The 23260-nt window shown below is 42.9% G+C and overlaps 1 protein-coding gene across 4 annotated transcripts in view; it reads left to right on the top strand.

Moving 5' to 3' along the window:
- ttc28 (tetratricopeptide repeat domain 28) overlaps nucleotides 1-23260 on the top strand; it is a 94144-nt gene that overhangs the window by 40036 nt on the left and 30848 nt on the right. For 3 of the 4 annotated variants that reach the window (XM_067483701.1, XM_067483700.1, XM_067483702.1), the window contains 3 exons: nucleotides 15635-15782; nucleotides 19425-19697; nucleotides 19785-19915. In XM_067483701.1, coding sequence (XP_067339802.1) covers nucleotides 15635-15782; nucleotides 19425-19697; nucleotides 19785-19915 — 552 coding nt within the window. The remainder of the gene's footprint in view (nucleotides 1-15634; nucleotides 15783-19424; nucleotides 19698-19784; nucleotides 19916-23260) is intronic. The other variant, XM_067483703.1, reaches the window with a different exon arrangement.

Here is a 23260-nt window from a genome sequence, read left to right as displayed (position 1 = left end):
ATGTTCTCCCCTTTTAAATGTTGTGTGTAAATGAGCTATGTGGCTCTGCAATGGAAGATAAGCCTCAGTCATTATTTCATTGGGTACAACCTCCTGCCCAGTTTGCTGCACCGTCGGTGTGGTTGTGTGCACGTTGTGTTGTAGCGATGCACGGCTGCTCGTGTTTTTTGGTTGCGGTTAACCTAAAGGTTTCAACCTGGGATTTATTCTTCCATTGCTGTTCATTAAGACTGGTCCTTTGTTGAAACTCGAGTCGCCTACACTTTTACACAGCTCTTAAATATTGTGTGAGTATGTTCAGACACAAGGTACCAGGTACAATCTACAGCTTCAAACGAGTAGAGCGGAGTCGAGCTGGTCCTGTGCTGTGGAAAGGTGCCAGAAGTACCACAAAAGGTCTCTGTGGTGGAAAAAGGACTTTTGCCTCAGTTGGTGCCTCGGTTTTTTATGCGAACACCTGCAACTTATCATGAACTTCCGAACAACATTTCGACGTGACTAGAAAATTGACAATCACATTATTGACATGCACAAAATGTGATTAGGATGTCTCGTCGTCAGTTCAGTCATTATTGTACCATTAGGGGTAAAACCGGTTATCACTGGGGTCGTACCCTTCACATTGGTACTTTTTTGTACCCATGTGATAATAGCTGCACTCATTATTCAGCACCTTGCTTTTGATTTTACTAATGTATAATAATTGATAAATGTAATAGCACATATTTACTTAAACAGATTGTAAATTGTACCTTCACTGAATAAAACACTGACGGTGGTGGCCACTTTAACACAGTAGCCAGGACCGGGGATCGACCCACTGACCCTTTGGTCCGTGGATGACTGCCTTACCAACTGAACTGCAGCCATCCATACGGTGTGTTTACTGCTACATATGTGTACTGTACCTTTTTTAAAGGTACACATCATGACCTTGAGGTCCAATAATTAGCCCTAGCGGGTGCATCCCTGCGTCCCCCCTGTCCCTTGGGGGACAGAATTGGACTCGTGCTGTAACCCTAGTAGCAGTACATAGCAACAACAGTTCCTTTATCCTCTGGTAAACCTGCCAGCTCCCTTTACATTACACTTAATACAAAGAATAGAAGTGTGCTGAGCACATCTCCAGACGCAGTATGTGCACATTCATGTAGAAATACCGGAGAGGCGCCTTCAGTCGAGTGAGAAGGGGGAAGTCGCTGTGCTCAAGAGAGCGAGCGAAGAAATAAATAGCAGAGGAGAAGGTGAAAGAGGAAAGCGTCCTGTGCCATGATAGGAATAACAGACTGCGTGTGTGTGTGTGTGTGTGTGTCTGTAGTTGGACGCCACTTTTGTTTGTGTGTGTGCTTTCAGAGTGTGACTGCAGTTTTTCTTTTTTGGTTGAGGCCTCCACCAACACTGCACATGCAGCACCCTTCAGATTTTATTACCGCTGAAGTGGAGTTGAGATGGAGTTTCAGGCGCTTGACTTGCTGATGCTTTATTCTCTCGCTGAGAAGAGCAAACAAAGCTTTGAAACACAGAACTTGTCAGAAGTGGTAAATAAACAGTGGACAGACTGTATTATCCTCACTTTTTAGAAAGTGAGGATAATAGTGAGGATGGAAAACTTTATAAAGCAGAAGAAAGTAAAAGTCGAATTTAAAAGTTTGAACCAGAGCCTTTGAAAACTTCAAAAATGGCTCCAGCCATCCATCAAATCCATGATCTTAACTGCTCATCTCGTTAAGATTTGCAGAACGCTGGAGCACAGGTCACCGGAGGGACATTTACAGTCACGTTCACACTGCAAAATGAACCTGCATAACATGTCTCTAACATGTCTGTGCATAACACTGAACCTGGCAGGAAGCCACTCATGCAAACTCTAAGACGTAAAAGCCCCCACCGCCTGGGGGCCTTTAATGGCTATGGTGCAGTAGCGGTAGCCCCACTGCCACTTTGCTGCCACTTCAACCTATTAATCCCACTTAACTTTTTAAATCACTGTTTATTTGTGTCTGCAATGAGACATGTTGATGAAATAATGCATAGTTGTTGTTTTTTTTGGTGCCTGGCTGCTGGAGAAAAGCTTCAGAGCTACTGCACATTTTGCTGCAACCTCATTCTTTGTGAACAGGAAACAAACGCTGGTTGTTGACACTGGGACACTGCGTGTTGCAGGTTGTACGGGTGGTGAAATGTCTGCATCCATGCATCCCATCACTGGAAGACTCTTTTAGGACCACTGACACATGCAGCTCAGGGCCACAGGAGGCAGGGGGTGGGCAAACAAAAAGTAGATGCGCCCCCCCCCGCCCCCCCCACCCCCACCCCCTGTTCCTGCTCACGTACGAACACATCACTCGGATTTAGATGCTGATTCTAAAAATATCATTTTATTGGAATCTGTGGTCCCAAAAGAACAAATACAACCACAAGTGTAATTGTTAATTGTGTTGGAATGATGCTAAATGTATATGGTTGGTTCTTGTGAGATACAGTCGTTTAAGAAACTCTTGTGATGGTTTTCTTGTATTTTGTGCATTTGGTGCAGTTTCACTCCCAGTTCACTGGTGAGCACAGCACAAGAGGCAGCTGAGGAGGAATGTTTGCTGTAAATAATTCAGATAAAACTATTGAAATGATGGCATATTCACGTGAAGTGTAGACAGGTTTCCAATATCAGACTTGTTGAGTGTGTGTGTGTTGTTGCCTGCTGCATTCATGGCTTCAGCTTAGCGGCAGCAGGGAGGTGCAAATGTCACCGTCTGAAAAAAGCTACAGCAACTGTGGAGAGTCGCAGCAGAACAGGGAGGAGGACGACTAACTGGAAGCCACTTCAGAACACAAAAAGTGCTGAGTGAAAGGTGGAAAACACCATCTATCGAGTGCTCGCTCAGACTTTCTGCCTCTCTCACACACACACACACACGCTTCCACACCATCTATTGCTTATAATCACATTCCCGAGCGTTACTTCTGTTAAATTGAATTGTAATTGGCAGACAATGGGCGTGACATCACAATTCACCGGCTGCCTCGTATAGCAGCACAAAGTCTAAATTGAGCCTAAAGTGGGCCGTTGCTTACAGATGAGCCCAGAGTCTTAATGAAAGAATAAAGAAGGGAGCAGGGAGCAGAGCACATATAGGAAACAAAGAGGCTAAGAGGAGAATGGGGGGGGGGGTACAAAGTCTGAAAATGAATTGGCCTGTGGGACCAGTGTCAATAATAATTATTGTGTGTGTGTGTGTGTGACAGCAGTGTACGTGTTCATAAAGATCTGTGAAACAACTGTGTTTGGATTACAAACGTCCGTGTCCTCTTTATTTTTCAGAGTATTGTTATTAATGCACATGTACGTTTGAGGTCTGATGGTCAGGCTCATGATTTACTGCACTGATTTAATATGCTTTGTATTACACAGCTCAGACACTGTGTGTGTGTGTGTGTGTGTCTGTGTGTGTGTGTGTGTATTCATAGCATTTCCTTGGAAAGGTGGATAATTCTAATTATTTAATTACTTCATCAGCCATAGTCTTATTTACATATTGAGTAACAAGTTTCTAGGTGCCGTTGGTTAATCGGGGGACGGTTGTAGGTGTGACACGGGAGGCCTGGTGAAACTGTAGCCCGCTTATTACCCACAGCCCAGAGACCCTGGAGAATCCAACACACTCCAGAAAAGTAGCTTTACATGTGCTAACAAACTGCTAATAAACACATTAAGCCTTATATTTGTAGCTACAGATGCCGTGCTGGCGTTGCATTGTGAGTAGAAAACCTTTTTCATTTTGAGAATCAGCACTAATCAGTGGGGTAGCAATGCTATCACGCATCGTTTTAGCTTTGGCTGCTGCAGTTTAACACCAAATCCTAAGGGAAACAGCAGGATGGAGATGCTAACGTAAAAGACACTTGGACAGTATCCACATCTGAATTCCAAATGTCCAAATACTACAAAATGTGCTGTATGTGCTGAGCAACTAATGTGGTCTTTGGCCTTGGAAGTGATGCTACTGATAAGCTAATTAGCTCCATTAGTGAACAATTGTAGCGTTTCTTAAAGATGACAACACAGTTGAAAGCATTTCTTTTACTTTCATTCTTGCACTTTGGTTTTGAAGTATTGATTGAAAAAAAAAAAACATTCTCCAAAATCTATTTTCACTTGACAGACCTGTTGTTATGGCTGAGCCACGATTGGATCCATTTCTGGGCTTTATTGAAGGCTCAATTGGATGTAGAAATGTGTGTTTTTGCTTTAAGGCCCTGTGTTTTCTGTATTCTAACCTGATAATCCTTTTATTGGATTAGTCAGGCTGAAGAAAAGAGCTGTCAATGAATCAATTACACAGGAGAAATATGCACATATGTACATGCAAACACTGGGACCTGAGAACGAAATCGGTTTATCTGTGTCAGGTTGAGGGAAGTGACTGGGAGCAGGAATGTGCTCACAGATAACAGGAACGCTGAAAGACCCACAACATGGTAAATTAATGACTGAATGCTCTGTGCAAGGTTGCTGCATCTCTCTGAATGATCCCAACCTGAGAACACACTCAGCCTGGATTTGAAACAGACAGAGGCTCTAATTAGCTTTGTAGGGAATCATTAGGCATGTGTTCTCTCCTTCGCTCTGATTCACTGAGTGGGAACCCCCCCCACACACACACACACACACACACACACACACACACACCTCCCCGAGTAATAATCACTGGTCTCTGCGCTGCGTCGTCTCCTCTCCCCTCCTGTCCTCCGCCTCGCCTCCTCGTCTCTCCCTGGATGAGTTGGCTCTAATTAAAATGATGCACCGCTGAGAGCGAGAAGGAGGAGGCGGTGACCCCGCTCACAGCTTTGGCGTGAGAGGTGTAAAAGTACGAAAAGACAAGGTAAACTGAGGAATAAAAACACAGGCATAGTGACTTTTCTCCACGTTTTTTGCGAATACCGGGGACATGTCAGTGAGTCAGTCGAGTCCGCGGTGTCGACCACGGCTTCACCCGAAGCTGGCACTGCTGAGGAGATCCTAACGGGGACAGTCAATCCACTAACCAGGCACTGTCCACTTTGAGGTTGTCTCCACTGTGGACGATCGTCTCCCGTACAGATCATGAGAAAATAAGTTTGAGGCTACGTTTGGCCACTGTGGCTTTGCTGCTTCGCAGCCTGGCACCATCCCTGCAGGCTTGGTGTACTCAAGCAATCAAGTTGGCCAACTTGATTGCACCACACTTGGTGTCAATTTGTTGCAAATAAATGTTTATGCCTTTACTCGATAGCTGACAGGAAAGAGGAAACGTGGTGACAGAGAGATCTGGAAAGCAACATGGAAGTTTATGGTCGGCCGCTACAGGCCACCAGGACACCCCAGAAAAAACATTTCTTCTTTTCACTGTTTTATCCTGAATCTGTACACAGTCCATCACCTTGATTAATGCTGACTAGTCCTTGGAGAGAAATGATGGGATGTTAGTTTGTTGCAGTGGATCTCGCTGCTGATCTAAACATGACAGCATCATTAGGAGTGTTTGCAATAGCAACTGTTTAAATACAGATCATCAGTTTGTTACATTGATTTCCTGTTGGGATTTGTAGTGTCTGCAGGTAACGGAGTGTTGCTGAGATGTCTGAAGACATCGTTTTAGACTCTGAAGACCTGGGATAAAATATCAGCAGATGGATCCATGATGAAAACAGTCATTTGTCGCGGCCGTAGTTTAAATCCACCTAAATGTCTCTTAGTTTGGACCCCCGCTATCACGTTTACAGTCCTGCTTTCTTACCTCTTCACTTTGACCCCCTGCTCCTTTTCCCAGCAGGTGTACTGGCTCCCTCTGGGTCAGGGGTCACGGAGGCAATCAAAGGAACGGTTGGCCCGCTGCATAAGCAAATGCACACGCACAAACGCAGCAGTGGCTGGTTGACTGACAGCCTAATTACCCAGTGTAAGAGAAGCACACTGCTCCTCTGTTGTGCAGCTAACAGGATCAGAAGGCCACTTGTCCTCCTCCACTTCTCCTTTTATTTTTATATATATATATATATATATATATATATATATATATATATATATATATATATATATATATATATATATATATATATATATATATACTTATTTCTCTTGTAAACACTGCAGAATGTGTGTGTTGTATAGAAGAAAGTAGACAGTTCCAAAGATGGCTGACAGTTTATTCACATACTGTACAAGAAGGGGTCAAAGGACTGACTCCAGGTCTGGGTGTACAGATAAAACAGAGCAGAGAGAAGAAAACCGGAGTTGCTTTGGTTCACCAAGGGAACAAACCTTGTTATGCCCCTGGTCTAAGGGGACCTAGGCACAACACAATGTGCTCCTCCACTCTTCCCATTCCCACGCAAAAACCAGGAAGATCAAGTGTAGCAAAACCAAGTGGTAGCAATTAATTTGCTTCAGACGTGAGCAGTGCCCAAAACAACAAACAGAGCTCTGACAAGGGCCCTACCGCATTTACCCAAACCAAGCAAATGCACAAATATAAGGCAGGTTGTATGACCTGAATTGAGTCAAAGCAGGAGAAAAATGTGTAAAATAAAAGGGCTTCTCACTCCTACTGTGTTACCTTGTGCTCAGTATTTACAGCGAATTATATACACAAATCATAAATTTCTCATACAGAGTCCAACACAGAAACCTGGGCCGGTTAGGAGCTGGAGACAGAGGGCTGCTGTCATCTGGGGTTAATGGACTTTGTGGTACCAACTTGTCCAATCGGGCTGCAGCAATTAATTCTAGTGGACCAATGCATGAACACCAGCTTTGGCCCATCCCTCAGACACACACACACACACACACACACCGATACACACACCCACACAAAGCACCTGAGCAGGAGAGAGAGACAACAACAACAAAAAAAAGCAATGCTAACCCAGGTCATAACAGCCTCCAGTACCGAGGAGGACTAGGATCACTGGTGTGTATGTGTAGGACAGAGGAAGTCCTTTCTTTCATTTAGAGCTCTCGGCTCAGAGTAATGTGAGGTTTGCACCAGGGTCTGACTTAAAGTCCCACCTTGACTTTCAGTGTGATTAAATGCACTTTGGGCAAAACAACAGCCTTGTTTGTATGATTAGACAGAACAGAGCAACAAAGCAGATTTACACACAAGAATATGATCTGGGAGGACTGTGACCTTCCAGGTGCCACCAATGGGCTTCAGCTGTAAATGACCTCCTCTCCAAAATCCTGGAAAGAGACGGGACAACACAAATGCACAAGAGGCAAAACCCAAACACATGATCAGGCGTTCGAACAGGTGCTGGTGAAATGAGCTTCTGTGCTCTTTATAAAAAAAGGCCGATGTGTCAGCAGCCTCTTGCCATTGACCTCCAGACATCACATTTCAAACGGAGCAGTGTTCGCATGTGTTGTCGCAGTTTAACTCTGTGTACTTTGACCTTTTAGTGCCTGACCAAAATAGAAAGTGAACCCACAGTGAGTGAGCACAGGAATTTGTTGTTGTTGTTGTCTTTTACAAACTATAAGTTATTATAGTAAATTATTACCTGTTCTCTGGAAGCAGACATTTTTACATCATCGTTTTCTGTTACAAACTGTCATTATAGATTGTTGACCACTAAGAAGCAGAAAGACTGACAAATATTTCAGCATTTATGTGAACAATGAGTGAAATTCATTTCTTTACACATCCAGCAGTTGCTGAGCAGCATGAGACTTTGTTTTGGACTAATTTGTGGCCACTTAACCATGAACCACCTTAAACCCCCCGACATACTAACAGTACAAACTTGACCGCTGCTTCTAAACCTCCTAAATGAGGTCCCTTCTAGCCATAGACATCATGGCATAATACTGATGTGACATGAACATGGCATAAAATATGGTTTATAGGTTCTTATCATGACCTGGGTTTTCTTCGTGACCTCCAATGACTCTGGTCCTTATCGTGTTCACCCATCTCTTCTTACAATGTGAAAACTTTATTAGTTCTTTTTATATCAAGGACTCACACTTGAATTATATGAGTCAACTTGATCATGTTATTGTGACTGTTATTCAGCGCACAGCAAACAAATACGATTACTTTCGTCCTTCTTCTGTATAATATTATGCCAAAACGTTCAATACAAGAACATTTTTATCCAATCATTTCCTCAGGAGGAAGCTGAGGTATGAAGCTTTACATACTATGTTTGTTATATTAACATCCTGACAACTGTCTCAAAGTTAGTACCGAACAACTGATCATTTTGCAAATCCCATTTAAGCAGAACACAATTTAAGTGTCCAGTCTCTAAGCCAGGACACCTGCCCGTTGGCAGGGTTTGTGAGTCACAAACGAACCAAAATGCTGACGGGAAATTACGCAAGCAAGGAAGACATATGTATCCCAGTGTCATTCAGCCTATTTCTGATCCTAAAAAGCTCAGAAACAAAAGGATCAGAACTCATCATGGAAATCATGACAGCACTGCTCAGTCCAGTTGTGTCCTACGCTCACTGATTGTGTTGGTAATATGAGCAGAGATGTTGTCTGGTTACATCAGACAGATGGCAACGCCTGATTTGTTGGCTCCAGACAAATTCTCTGGTCCCCCAACATGGGATGCAGCACTGAGACACACGATGGACACGTCCTCCACTAAAGCAAAATGAAAGATCATGGACTCAGCGTCTATAATGTTCCTAGTTTTTAGAGTTTATCGCGTGGCAGTACACAGACTTGTAAATCTACAGGAGTGGTTCTGCACGTCTAAGTGAGAGAGAACCCACAGCTGGGTGGGCAACATCTGTACTGGTCCCAGTGGCAGCAGTGGTTATGACCACTCCAACTCAATTATTGCTTCTTAGTTAGTGTCCCAGTGAAAGACTGATAAATATTCATGCTCATTAACCTGATAACAGTGTGTGTGTGTGTGTGTGTGTGTGTGAGAGAGAGACAATATGTCAGTGAATAGAAATGAATGCAATACTGACTTGCAGGAGAAATTACTCAAATAATGCTTTTTACTCCACTAAATCTACTTTATTTAAGGTATTTATTTATTTTAGGTTTAAAAATATGAAAATAAGTTTTGCTTTCAAAACAATGCATGTTAGCGTTCTAAAACACTAGTTTTGTTTGAAATCATTGATTAAACTCATAGAATTAATTAATTTAAACTCAAAGTCAAGAACAACTAACGCTAACAAGTTCAAAGTGGTAAAAGTATCCAAAGTATCACACAGAAGTGAAAATTGGAGTAAAGTGTAATTAGATCATATAAATGTATGTTTAAGAACTTTTTGTCTTCACTCTCATTATTCACATTTCCCCCTTTAGCTCATTTTTATCTAGTGACCCTTTGAGTGGCTTCACCTACAAGCTTGGAAAAACTGAACTAGTTTACCTGAGTAATTGAAATTGCTTTTACTTGGAGCAGCTCCAACAGCCAAATGCTGCGGACATTCAGTCCGGTTTAACTTTATTCATAAAGCGGAAAAGACCCAACGAATCCTATAGAAAACACTGATGTATCCAATTTAATAATGTCACGTAATAAAAACTGGCAGTTGCAGGACCTTCTACACAGGAAGAGTGGTTTACTTTTTCATTGTTGGCACTTCCACCTGTGTAAATGCACCATTATTTTCCCACATATTGACTCAGTTTCACAGGTTGAAATGACTTTTGTGCCACATGGCTGTAGAGGCTGTCGGTTTGTTGTCTGCGTTACATTATGTGTTTCCTGTGAAGATGCTTACTCAGCAGCGTTATTTCTCCACTATAGCACTTTACAGGCTGACTAGTCTGTTAGAAGAGCCGCTCTGAATCCCGCCGCCCTGCCAGATAAGAGGGCTCTTAATTCCCAGACTGTGAGTAACTGCACACTGCTGTAGATGTCTGCTGGTTTAAATTCACTGGGTTTGATCATACTTTACCCTGGTAACAAGGGACAATAAATTCGACAAAGAGGCGCCCTAACAATACAGATTGCCGTTTTTAATGACTCTCTCAGACCTTCTCAGGCTCTTAAATAATGATCTCACTCTCCAAGGTTTACAGCACATGGCTCACAACTCACACAGCATGTCGCTCTCTCACCCACTGTGGGATAAGTGGGGTATTGACTTAGCAAAATGAACCTGGCTTCTGTCAGCAATGGCCAAGTGTCATCTTGAGCATCCTCCACTATATTTTCTTAAACAGCAGGCTTTAAAGGATAATTCCAGTTTTTACAAATGGGACGTTGTTTTCTATTTGTTCTGGCTGCTGCCGCCGCCCTCTTTTATGATTAGCGCACAGAAAATGCAATGAGTTTTGTCAGTTAATTACTGCGATTTACGGTTCCTGGCCTCCTGTGACCTAATGTAGATATGTCCATAGCATGTACCTGCTTATTACTGTAGTAATTACTATATTGATTTGGTTTCATTTCAACATAATAATCTGTGGTTATTTCAGAAGAATGACCCCCTTTTTCCGTGTTTTGAAAATATCAAATTCATGACTTTATCATCAGGAAATCGCCCCTGCTATTACAGATTTTGTCGGTCAAAGGATTAGGCCAGTTATTCTCTATCACACCACGAAAAGTGTAATAACATAAGCTACTCGCTGTGATGTCTGTGAATCCACAAGCTAAACATCTTGTTTCCCTCTGAACACTACTATTCATTTCTCAGTTTTTCTCGGGATTGTTATTTATTGCGAGACAATTAGAGCTGGCTTCAGGCTGCCAGGTGTGTCAGGGAGCCTCCTCCACCCCTAACTAATGACTCGAAGCCACGTCTCCTTCCTCCGCACCCTCTAAACTGTGTGCAACTCACTGAAACCGTATGATTCTAACCTACTTTGTTTCCTGATAACATCACAGTGAAGCTCTTCATCTGCGTGTTTTCAGGCAGAATCCCCGAATTGCAAAGCCATCAATCTCTATCATGTCGGGTTTATGTGATCCTTTCTCACTTTTGCTCGCCCTCTCTCTCTCCCCGGCCACTTGTGTTCCCATCTGTTCTCGATTAATGTGAGTTACAAGCACTAATTGAAGCATCTGTTCATCCCGTGTGCGTCCTCACTCTCTCTCTTTCTCCTTTATTCTGCTTCCTTTTATCTCTCTCAAAGACACAAGCCCTGAAATGGTCTATTATCTTTTTTAAGGTCCACCACTTTAGTTCCGACTGGCATATTTCACCTAATGTTAGCTAGATTACAGGAAAGTGTTCGCTTTCGTGCTTCCAAGAAGACAAATCCTGCTGGTTTCGGTGAAGTTAAGTCCTGTAACGCCTCCATGAAGGGAATAATTGTTTCTGAGTAAAATGTTCAACATCTCTTTGATGACTCGAATTTGGTTCACATGTTCATGTTCCCCTCAGGATACATTTTAATTGCTTTCTTAAGCTCCTAACTTTTGATCTAGTCCCATCGTCAGGTCAAAAGGCCAGTTTGTCCAGCATTTTGCTTGATAAGTTTACCTGCAAAGTGAATGTAAATGTCATTAATTAGCAATTATTAGCAATTAGGTCAAAGCAGTGCTGTGCTGTGCCAGACACGACGTAGACTCGTACTGAAACAGGAACGTTTTCCAGCTTTGCTCTTGTATTGAACACTCGGCTGAGTCAAAGTTATATGATGCCACAGTCTATTATCAGTGTTTGAATGAATTAAGCATTGAACAATGTAACGTGAGTCGCAGTGAGGCTGGGGTGGGTGGTGGTTGTCCCACAACGCATTGTCACATCGAATGTAGTTTGATTCCAGAGCCCAGTGTGTGATTGAGTTTGGAAACTACTCAAGTTAAGGTTAGATGTGTTTCTTGATATCTGGATATTAAAGAACTTACATTTGCAGTTTATCTGAATAGAAACTACATTTTTAGGAGACAGGGTTGCAGTGAGTGCGGGTAGTGTGTTAGTCTACAAGGAGGCCACTTTACTGAGCCTGACCACATCTGTTATGTTACGATTTCCTGTTTGAAAGAATTGTTGGCCCTCTATCGGTGTGTGTGTGTGTGTGTGTGTGTGTTGAATGTCTGAATGAGAAGCTGTGTAAAGCGCTTTGAGTGCCAGTAGCTAGAAAAGACCATTTCCACGTTGTGATATACTGTAAGTAGACACAAAATGACAAAAAAGACACAGACAAATGACACAACAGCCTCATTTGTCATCCTTTTGTGTTTCTATCAGACCTGGACCTTTTTGTAGAAAGAGAGCTTTTTAACTATCTGTGCCCAAGTGCACACAGTGTGCAGGTTTAGGGAGCTCACACTGATAATATTGTTAAATTACTGTGTGACTTGATAAAATCCAAACTAACCCGGTGTACGTTTATTGTCCGAGTTGTCGTGAACAGTGATATATAAAGATTTACCTCAAACATTTATGCCACGCAGGCAGTAAAGCATGCAGATAAAGGACGTTATCTCTAAAATTAATCTTAAACTGTCAACCTCCACCGTTTGTTCTCTGCATAAATGAAGCCCCAGGAACTCCCATGGTGCCTGTATGCGGCACACAAATGGAAGTATATGCAAAGACAGTCGTACTGCCAGGATTAGTCCTGCGTCTTTTATTGATCACGTCAGTCTAACCGACACGAGCCTGTCAGATAATGTTGAAGAGCCAGTCTAAGTGCTCGGTTGGGAATCAGTGTGAAACGTTTCCCAACCAGACAAGCCAGACACGACCACGGCGGCTTGTGAAGAGACTCTATAATCTGACAAGATCATTCCGAGATGCTCCAGAGAGCTGCTGAGAGACAGACGAAAGAAATGAGACGTGGAGTGAGTGAGTGTGTGTGTGTGTGTGTGTGTGTGTGTGTGTGTGTGAGGCGGTCTGGACTGGTGCACCCCCTGTATGTGCTTAGCAGGCAGCGTAGCCAGACTGAGATAATAGGCAGGATGTGTGTGAGCAGGAGACTGGAGGTGGTGGTAGAGGCAGACTCTTCCTGCTGTCACTTTCTGTCTGGCTCTGGCATGTTTACACCCTTGATGAGGGTAAAAAGCTCCGACGAACACACACACCTGCCTGCGTTTTACCCACACACACAGGAGTTACCTATTGTGCAGCACACACAGACAAAGTCACGCAGAGATAACGACCACCTTCCTATGATTATAACTTTTCCTCCTCTCTGATATAATCACCCTCATCTGACTGAAATTATCCTCACTGAAGCTGCTTCAATCAAGGTAAAACGTAGTCAAGACTGCCGCATGGATTGGACACACGCAGCAGCCAATTGTGTCTGATGGTGACAGATTTGAGGGGCAGTGCTAAGCAGAGGCGGGCAGACAGGTGGGGAGCCCATATGCTCTCCTCTCCAGCCTGGACGAGGGTCAGAGGGCAGGCTGCCGTCTCCCTCTACTCAGCGTGGACACTTGGCAGAGGAGCCGGGAGTTAAAACAGAGCCGATGTCCTGTATTCTAGCCTTTGTTCAGCTGCTGGAAAATGTGAAATATGGTCTGCGCTCGTACAGAGCTTTGTGCCCATTAGCACAAAGACAGCGAGGTGCTAACTAAGTAAGGTTCTGATTGATTGATTGATTGATTCACAAGAAGTTGATATTTGACTTTTGCGTAAAACATCAGAATGCACCTAAAATGCACTATGACCTTTACAGGTGAACTTAATTTGAGCCCCTCGAAACTTTTCCAACTGTTCAGGACGTCCCCTCATATGCTTGTTCTCTAACAAGGTGATTAAACGCAAAAATCCCAACGTGAATCGACCATTACATCTTCTGGCTGAGTGAGTTTGTATTTAAACCGTCCTCTTCATCCTGCTGTTCACATTTTGAGATCATGAGACCAAGACGACACCTAACAATTGACATTTTTTGCTGTGCTTTCCCACCACTGTCTTTAGCTTTACGCTCAATAACTTGTTTGAGATGAAGAAATTACCATTGCATGCTCCTACTTAAATGCCCTACTTTCATGATATAATATCACTGATGTTGGAACTTTTTCCATTTTCCATAAATTTCACCCGAAAGTCAACGTGTACACGCTGTGAGGTTCACTACCACCACGTGTCCCCAAGTGGGAACACATTTCTCTTTGGGATCTTTTTTTAAGGACGTGCTCCCATATTTCACAAGAGGACAGTCTCGCATGATAATTGCTATCAGTTCTACAGGTGTCCCAGTTTATGTTGGTCCCTTACAGACCCTGTGTTTGCATTACTACACGCTATGAAGCTTTATATGAGTGAGTGATTCCCGGTTACACACCAAAAAATTACTAAATTCATTTATCTACATATAAGTCTCAGTAACAGCTTCTGGTTTTTTCCAAAATCTTAACCATTTATATCACAGATTTACAGAAGAAAAAATATATATATAGTTAGTATATAATGTAGTTTGTTGCTTCAAAGCTGGAATTTCGCAAATACTGCACAGTTGTAGGAAGGATTAAGGTTTGTGCTGCCTTGTTGGAATCATTTGTTACCTGGGCTTTTAAAAAAAAGTAAAGCTTATTATATTATAGCTGTAGCTTTGACTGATTTCTGCCTTTTTGGGGGACATTGCTGCAGCTGTAACTACCAAACCATTTATCCCAGTTTGTGTTAATCGGCAGTGAAATGACACCGTGGCCCCATTCTGCACCAACACCAACACTCTGAAATCTAAAAGCTTAGTGCATTAGGTTAGACGTGTCCCCCCTGGACCCATTCATTTCAATGAAGCTGTCTGAAGACGAGGACGGGACAAAGCCGTCGCGGGTGCAGAAAGTGTCAGGCAGGACAGGAGCTGCCACGTAATCCAATTCGTGTCCTCTTTGTCTTCATTCATTTACTGCCGTGACAGATTATGCTTGAATGGGTGGAGGGAGGGCGGCATGATTAATGAGAGAGAAATGGGCGACGAATGAAAGGGGACGAGAGAGACGGACGGGACAATTAGGTTACAGTCAGCAAGAGAAGGAGAGAGCACTGTTTGTGTGTCCTCATGAATTTGATGTCATGATTCATTGTCTCTAATGCTGCTGTGAAATGCTCCAGGGCTCCTAATGAAGTGTGCACAGTGTGTGTGAGACGTCTTCAAGGACCAGTGAACACCACCTCTGGGACAACTGCGACCGGGATGATGACGTTGACAAACCAGAACCCAAAAAAATGTCACTAATGTTTGCTCATTGTGCACTTACATAAAAGTTGGGAGGCGGCGATGAAAGTCTGGAAAAGCGGTGTGATGCTAAAAACAGAAGCAGCTGGTGTAACAGGTCACAACAGGTCAGATTGAGAATAGTGTCCTGAAGTAGCGGAGAAATCTGTTTGTCAATGTAAAAGGCTCATTTCCTCATCCATCGTTTATGTCATTAAACATTCCGAGAATCTTAAGGAACAGAAACGAAGGCTTTCATGCTAGATGCTAGTGATTCCGTTTATGCTGCCAGAGAGCTGCAGCTTTTCACTTTTTCACCACCTGCTGGAAAGTGGAGCTGATGTGAAGCACTTTACATTAAATCCAAACCGAATCTGAATCCTATTCCATCACGTTTTATCATCTGCTAAGAGTTGGTAGCTTTCAGTTCCACGTGGAATAGAAATACATAGTAGTAGTGTGATGTAGCAGCAAACCTTAAAGGAGAATTGATCAAAATGTGAAAACACTGAAACTGTTCCACTGCTTCTCCCTTGCTTTCCTTCCTGCAGGCCTACTTTCGTCAGGGGGTTGCCCTGCAGTACCTGGGTCGTCATGCAGACGCCCTGGCAGCATTCGCCTCCGGCCTCGCCCAAGACCCCAAGAGTCTCCAGCTGCTCGTTGGCATGGTGGAGGCTGCCATGAAGTCGCCCCTCAGAGGTAGGCCTGTCCCTCCTGCTGGGTGTCCACTGTGTTTCTCTGCCCGTTTGTCCGCATGCCGCACAGCAACACGAGGACGCTTCGCACAGGCAGAGCCAGTCAGAGAAATAAGCCACACAACAAGCGAACCGCAACTTTGCGTCTGAGAGTTGTAGGAGAGCAGAGGGAGATGTTTGCACTGGGGAAAGTGTCAAGTTATCACTTTTGCTTCTATTGTTTTATTCAGTAAGCCTCCTCTGGGACTGCGATCTGAGAAATGCAAAAAGACGCCTCAGAGGACTCAGACCTCACATACAAACTGATGCAGACTTGATGTAAAAAAAGGGGAAACGTAAAGAAAAATGAGATGTGGAAAATAAGCAAAGTTAAAGCCACAGAGAGACCAGACTCCGGTCATCATCAGCATCCGTGGAAAGAAACTATTGAAGTACTTGCACTTTGTATTGCTCAACATTTGTGTTAATTTTCTAATTAAGATTTTACATAAATAGATTTTACATAACATGTGATCAGTTTTTGTTCAAACAAAAACAGCTCTTGTCCCATTTCAGTCGAGGAACAAGATTAAACCCATCTGAGAGACATTTCCGCTTATTTACCTAATGTTAATGTCCAGTTACGCTAAAGAAAAACGAGCTTTTGGCAAAGATGCTGATTGGTTAGAAGAGTGAGCCTCGCTCAAAAAACATCAAAGTGCAAATATCTCTGCACTGCTGTTGGTGCTGTTGTGTGAGTCAGTGAAATGTGAGACGTCCACCACAACTCTTCACATACGTTTCGTATTAGATTGCTACAAAAAAATATGCAATATATATTATAATATGTATAATATAACAGTATAATAATAATAATATAAACTGTAGGAACAACAGTTTACATGAACTTTATTAATTGTTGTGATGATTTAGTTTATGGTAGTGAGTTTCAGCTCTTTGATTAAAACCAGCACCACAGACCAACAGCTCGATTCCCCAGATCCTGTAGAAGTGGCGTCATGTCACACCTTTGTCCGTTTTGGACATTTCTGGATTTCTGCCCAACATTTGCAGTATTAAAAAAACAACAGGTCACTGTAAGGTTTATGTGAAACGTTAGCTGCTCATTAATCAGTGGCTTTAAGTGCATCATCAGAGGAAGGAGATGTATTAGAAAGAGTGGGGTCCTAACATCAGGAGGGGAAGCCTGATGAGTTTGGGGAGAATTTCTGATCTGCTTCACTAACAGACATGTTCTCTGTAATGTGCTGCGAGCTGTAAAGGGCCTCTGCTAGTTTTGCTCTCAAGTTTCTTTGCATGTGGAGTCCATAATGAAATATTTACACGGTAGATACACGGTGTGTGTCTGTGTCTGTGTGTGTGTGTGTGTGTGTGTGTGTGTGTGTGTGTGTGTGCGTGTCATTGATCTGTGCGACCTGCGGTTCACGCTGCACTTTTATGTGCAGCATAAGAAGATGAAGGAAGGGTGCATACAATCACAAATGCTCTGCAGGCTACAACTGGCACAGGGTTCTGTTTTTGCCCTTCAGCAGTATCAGAATGAGAGCAGGGCTTCTACTTGGCAAGCTGTAGCAAAAGTCTCTGCATCTATCCACTGGAGAGCAGGTCTGGTTTAGTATTCACACGATATTTCTCTTTGAGGTGGAACATGCAGATCCAGATCCAGGCTGGTGGGAACTGACCAAATAGGCGTTTGTTTTTGTTCTCTGACAAACGGCGAGAAGAGAAACCAGGCTTTGTTGTCACGTTGTGTTGTTGGGATCAGCTGCTGCCGTGTAACATCTGACACTCTGTGGGAGGTGGCTCGGCCAATCCGGGGGCTGCAGCCTCTCAAACTCCATCTCTCCTGAGCTTCAAAGTCCGAGTGTTAGCAGGGAGCTTCAGTGCTGGAGTCAGCAGAAGGAAGGGCGACGTGTTGGACCCCGGAGTATCTGTCTTTCTCATGTTCGCTGATGTCCTATTCACGGGATCCTAGCAGCTGAGAAACAATCCTTCCAGCTCCGACAAGGAGGTGTTTGCTCAGCGCAGGAAGTGGAACGTTTTACGTCATCGCAGTTTTTTAATTTAGTGAAGATGACGGATGCAAATTAAATCAGTTGCACTTAGTCAAATGAACAGTTACTCAAAAAGTGTTCTGTGCTGCTGGACCTGGAGAATGATTCAGGACGAAAAACCCAAGGAGATTCATCGAAATTCATCAGGCCTGATTTCTACTGTGGTGGACTGAGTCACGAAACATGAGTGAAGAGAAGAGCTGTTTTTTTTTTTTTACACCTGTACAGTGAATCGGCCACAGTATCTCTAGTTTTTCAATGTGTATCTGAGAGGGACACTGCAGGACACACCAGAGGTTTTTATTTAAAAATGTTAAATGTAAAATTTTAAATTCTACATTTAACATTACATTACAACATTTACATTAACATTTACATTTAAAATGTAAAATTTTTATTTAGAAGTAGAATAAAAAAAAGGAAAAGGGTGATAAATATAATATGGCGTATATGATGTAACGTATACCCCATATTATATAATCTATATTTACATCAATCATTATATTACGACCACCTGTACAATCCAATACAGCAGCTCTGCCATGAACTTTACTTTTATAAGGTTTTAGTTTCTCAGGTTTAGGTTGAAACTGTCACAAAGGCCTGTGTTTATTATTGAAGTCAAGTTATTTTTTAAGCCACCTCTCTGGCCCCACATTCATTTTAAATAGAGTGGCCAAAACATTAGAACCAGCTCTTCCTATAATGCTCTCCAGTGTGACTCGATGTGTAGTAACTGCTCTCTTCTTAAAGGTTGTACATGTAAATGAATGACATCAAAGTTCCCTACATTAACATTTCTCTCTACTTCTAGGTCAAAAACACCTCCAGGTGACATCACCTGAAGCTTAGTTCAAATTCTGTTATCTTGTTGCTCACACTATTCAGTAATCATGGTCAACCTGCTTTTCCAGAGCTCCCCCAGATGACATCCTCTGAATTCCTAACGGTGAAAAACTCCTCCCGGTGATGTCATCGGGAGGAGTTTTTTTTTTTTAAGCTCGATTCCGAGAAATGTTTTTATATAGAGAAGTCAGAGTGAATTTTAAAAGCATTAATGTAACACTGGTGAAGTCTTTAAGCTGTCTCCCTTCCCTCCACTGAGTCTCCTCCCTCACACCTGCCGAGCTTTTTACACCGATCTGCATTTAACTGTCACCTCCTACAGTAACTTTGCATCAATCTTAGCAGAAAATATGATGATTCTCCCTCATTAGCATATTATTTCATGACCAATCTAAAGTTGGTGCGACGATGAAATTGTTTGTGCCACTAACAATATTTCTTCACACAGAGTTAGCAAAGCAAATACACTCTTGTACCTGGAGCCTTGCTTTATTATTCTGAGTAATGGAGGCACAAAGGCATGTGGACTTACCCTCATGGATGAAATGAATGTCACACATACTGTTGAGGACGTGAAAGCACGAGTTGGTCTTAACATAGTAGATCACCAAATGTACTAGAAGTAGATACACAGCATAAGTCATCAAAACAACGTTACCACAATCTTTGAATTACAGATGCTGACATTCACTCTCATTCCTTTGTTTACCTCATCTGGATCTTGGTGTGTGCTTCCACCTTGACAGACTCTCTTGAGCCCACGTACCAGCAGCTGCAGAAGATGAAGCTGGACAAGAGCCCGTTCGTCGTGGTGTCTGTCATCGGTCAGGAGCTGCTGACCCACGGTTTCCACGGAGCCTCCGTCGTGGTGCTGGAGGCGGGGCTGAAGATCGGCACCTGCTCGCTGAAGCTGCGCGGCTCCGTCTACTCGGCGCTGAGCTCCGCCTACTGGTCTTTGGCCAATGCGGAGAAGAGCGTGGCCTACATGCAGCAGGACCTGGAGGTGACCAAGACTTTAGGTAGGGAGGAGGAGAGAGCAGCAGGGTGAACTGGGAAGAAGTGGAACAGTTGAGGTGAATGTCACATGCTCTTTGTTTGTTTCACAGGTGACCAGTCGGGTGAGTGTCGTGCTCACGGGAACCTCGGCTCTGCCCTCTTCTCCAAAGGCAGTTACAGAGAGGCACTGGCCAACCACAGAAACCAGCTCGTGTTGGCCATGAAGCTCAAGGACCGAGAAGTACGTGTGTGTGTGTGTGCGTGTGTGTGTGTGTGTGTTTTAATGCATTGTTTTAACGCTGGTTCACTGGTGGACAACACAAATTGCCCTGCAGATGTGACACTGCAACTACTCAATAAATCCATAAAGTTTGACTTAAAACTAACAAATTCTCTGAAAGACATGCAGATGATTCACACTGTGGCACGTTCTGGTGTTTCCAGATGTGAGGATGATGTCAAATACAAGTGTTGATGTTACGTGTATAGGAACCTTCCTTGGTCACGTACCCAAGCTGTACCATGCAGCTGAAGACCAACACAGAGAACCGACGTCAGATCTGCTCCTGGTCGTCCACTTGATCGGATCATCTGGCTCTCTCACTATTTTTGTCCAAATCGGTTTTGCGTTGCCTCTGGGCCTCAGCTAAAGTCATCGACTTCCTTCTGAAACACTTTGGATAGTCGTGAAAACCACAGTTAATTAGATCGCTGTTCCACATTAGACTTTGGCCCCTTTATGTCTCAGCTGGTTATCAGCTGATGTGTGTTTACCTTTGTTTAACTGCTCCTGTATGTGTGTGTGTGTGTGTGTGTGTGTGTGTGTGTGTGTGTGTGTGTGTGTGTTAATCTGTAATGCTTCATGTGCGCTGCCACAGTTTTAGTTTGACTTGAATATCTGTAATTGCTGCTCTGATGAGCTGCATCAGGCCTGGATCAGTCATGTGTTATGTTCCTACAGACATTTTTCAGATGCTGTTTGCAGGTGCAGGTCCCCCAACTGTTTATGGTTTATGACTATAAACACACTATTAGCCTGCTAATATACAATGTATTATTTCTAAATGGTTTTTTAATATTAGTTTAAAACGTTTTAATCCTTTTCCACTCAAAATGAAAAAACATTTTAGATCCACTCCTGCATTTGCTACACACCCTTTAACTCAGGAGGTGGTGATAGGACTTTTCCACAATACTTATTCTTTGTATATGTATATTTCTATTTTATATTTATATAACAGTGTTCAAAAGTGTTTATTAGTATTTTTCTTAGAAGAAATCTGTTGTGACCTATATATGACCAAAAGCATCGTTTATTTCTATTTATTTCTTTGGTTCTGTAGTTTTTCTGATGCTTAAAACTAACTCGTTTTGTTCAATTCACAAAATGTGATGACAATTTTAACCAACTCAGATTCGTCATATGTTCACAGCTTATCAGTGAATATAAAATCAGTCCCAGTATCTCTGGATGACACTGGATACAGCACGGTACAGTAGTTCTTACAGTTTCCAACATGTCTAAACAGGTGAGCTGCTGGTTGCATCTTCCAGCCATTAATTCATTACAGTCGTTCTCATGTATAATTTTATTACATCTGTGCAATGACCACTGTAATATTCGTGAACACTGGACCTTCACACTCCAGTGGCTCCGTACTAACACACACACACGGTGGTTTAGTAGAATGTAATTGTGTTGTGGGTCTATCAAGGCCCACTGAGCACCTGTCAGTAAGACGAATGAGCGCTGGAGCAGTGAAACAGGAATATTTTTGTTCATGTGCAGCGTCTCTGTGTTTGACCAAGGTTGATGGTGTTAATTTTGACTCTTGAAGCTCACAGAAGGTCATGATGGGGGGGAAAAAAAAGGCCGAGTGGTTTCTATGGTGTTGCTGTCAGTCGGTTCCGGTGCATTAAAGCCTCAAGCGTCTCAGACCTGGTGATGGACAGTGTGTTTGCTGCACTGTGCTGAAGTTGTTTGAGTATTTCCACACAGCACAGAGCAGATATTTAACCTACAAAATGATTCAGTCTAGTTCTGCAAATTAGTGCGGAACAAATGAGTGAGTTGAAAGAAAACTAACAGCCAACGATTTTGATGATCAGTTCATCATTTACAGTCAGTGATCTCTGTGTTTTTATCTGCATTATATCACAGTAAACTGAATTCATTTGGGCTTTACACAAAACAAGCCACTTAAAAGTATCATCATGGGCCATTTTATTATATGTCATTTACTAAACGATTCACTGATCCAAGATGCAATCAGCAAATTAAACTTTAATGAAAGCAACCGATGCTGAGCTGCAACTAACAATCAATTCCATTATTGATTGTTCTGCCAATTGATTTCTTGATTAATTGTTTTCTCTGGGAAATGTCAGGAGATAGAGTAGCGTTTTTTTTTTTTTTTTTCCTCAACACAAAGACATTTTGAGCAACAAACCAGGAAATGTTTGTCTAGAAAAATAAAAGAGGAGATTCTGCAGCTCAGTTTGCGTAGAGAGCGCGTCAAAAAAAGTTGATTTAAAGAAGCAGTTGAGATTAAAACTACTCTGTTGCTACACTTAAACCCTGGTTAGTAGCAAAATTCACGTCTGTCACACATGTGAAAGGCTCTGATTGACACATGTGTTGTTTTAGTGATTTGTGCAAAAAAAAAAGTATTGTTTAACAATCTAGTTGAGCTGAATATCACCTGGTGAAGACGAAATACCCCAAAGCCCCTTAGACGAAAGACGTCCCGACACAGAATGAGCGAGGCAGGAAGTGAAGACTGCTGCAGCAAAAGTCTGGCAGAACATCACCAAGGAGAAATTGAATTCCTTGATTGTCATCGTAACCACTGCAACAACGAAATGAGCCGCGCAACTTCATTTGGTGCCTAAAAACAGACATTCACAACAGAACAGAACAGAAAGTAAACCACGAGCAGAGGAGCAGCAGTGTCTCATTATCGCTGCTTACTGGAGTTAAGGGCACAAAGAACGTGTCTTTAGCTCTGGAGGTGGAGGAGTTTTGGCTGATCTGTTGCACCTTGCAGAGGGATGGAGACTTAAGTCTTGTTTTTGGCTCTGTTGAGGTGCTGATGTCCTTCAGTGATGATTTTTCAGCTGCTGTCTTCACTCTGTGCAGCATCTTTTTATCTGCTTCAGTCCGGCCTGTTTACCACCCCGGGATGTTACAGTACCTGAGTTCTGTGAATACTGTCCACGTGTCTCCCCTCGTCACCTCGGACACCCATGTTCTGCCTCCGTCCTTTTGTCCTTTGTCACCTCTGATCACACCAGTCACACCAACAACTTAGCACAGCTCTGTCATCTTCCCCTGACACAGCAGGAGAACTCAGTCCTTCCATATTTTTTTCAATATGGAAGGACTTGTTCAACTTGTTCGTCGAGCTCAGCGGCTTAAAAACGAAGCAGTTGCCACCAGTAATCTGAGTCTGTTCTCATGCTCCATCTTTTACCTTCCTAACACACTTGTTTTTCTCTTCATGCCCACACACACACACACACACTAATGAGATTTCCTGCAGCGATAAACACAAATACAGTGAAATGACAGGCTGGTCATTCTAGT

The sequence above is a fragment of the Channa argus genome, chromosome 18, assembly GCF_033026475.1.
Source record: "Channa argus isolate prfri chromosome 18, Channa argus male v1.0, whole genome shotgun sequence".
Lineage (NCBI taxonomy): Eukaryota > Metazoa > Chordata > Actinopteri > Anabantiformes > Channidae > Channa > Channa argus.
This window is presented reverse-complemented; position numbering and strand designations above follow the sequence as displayed.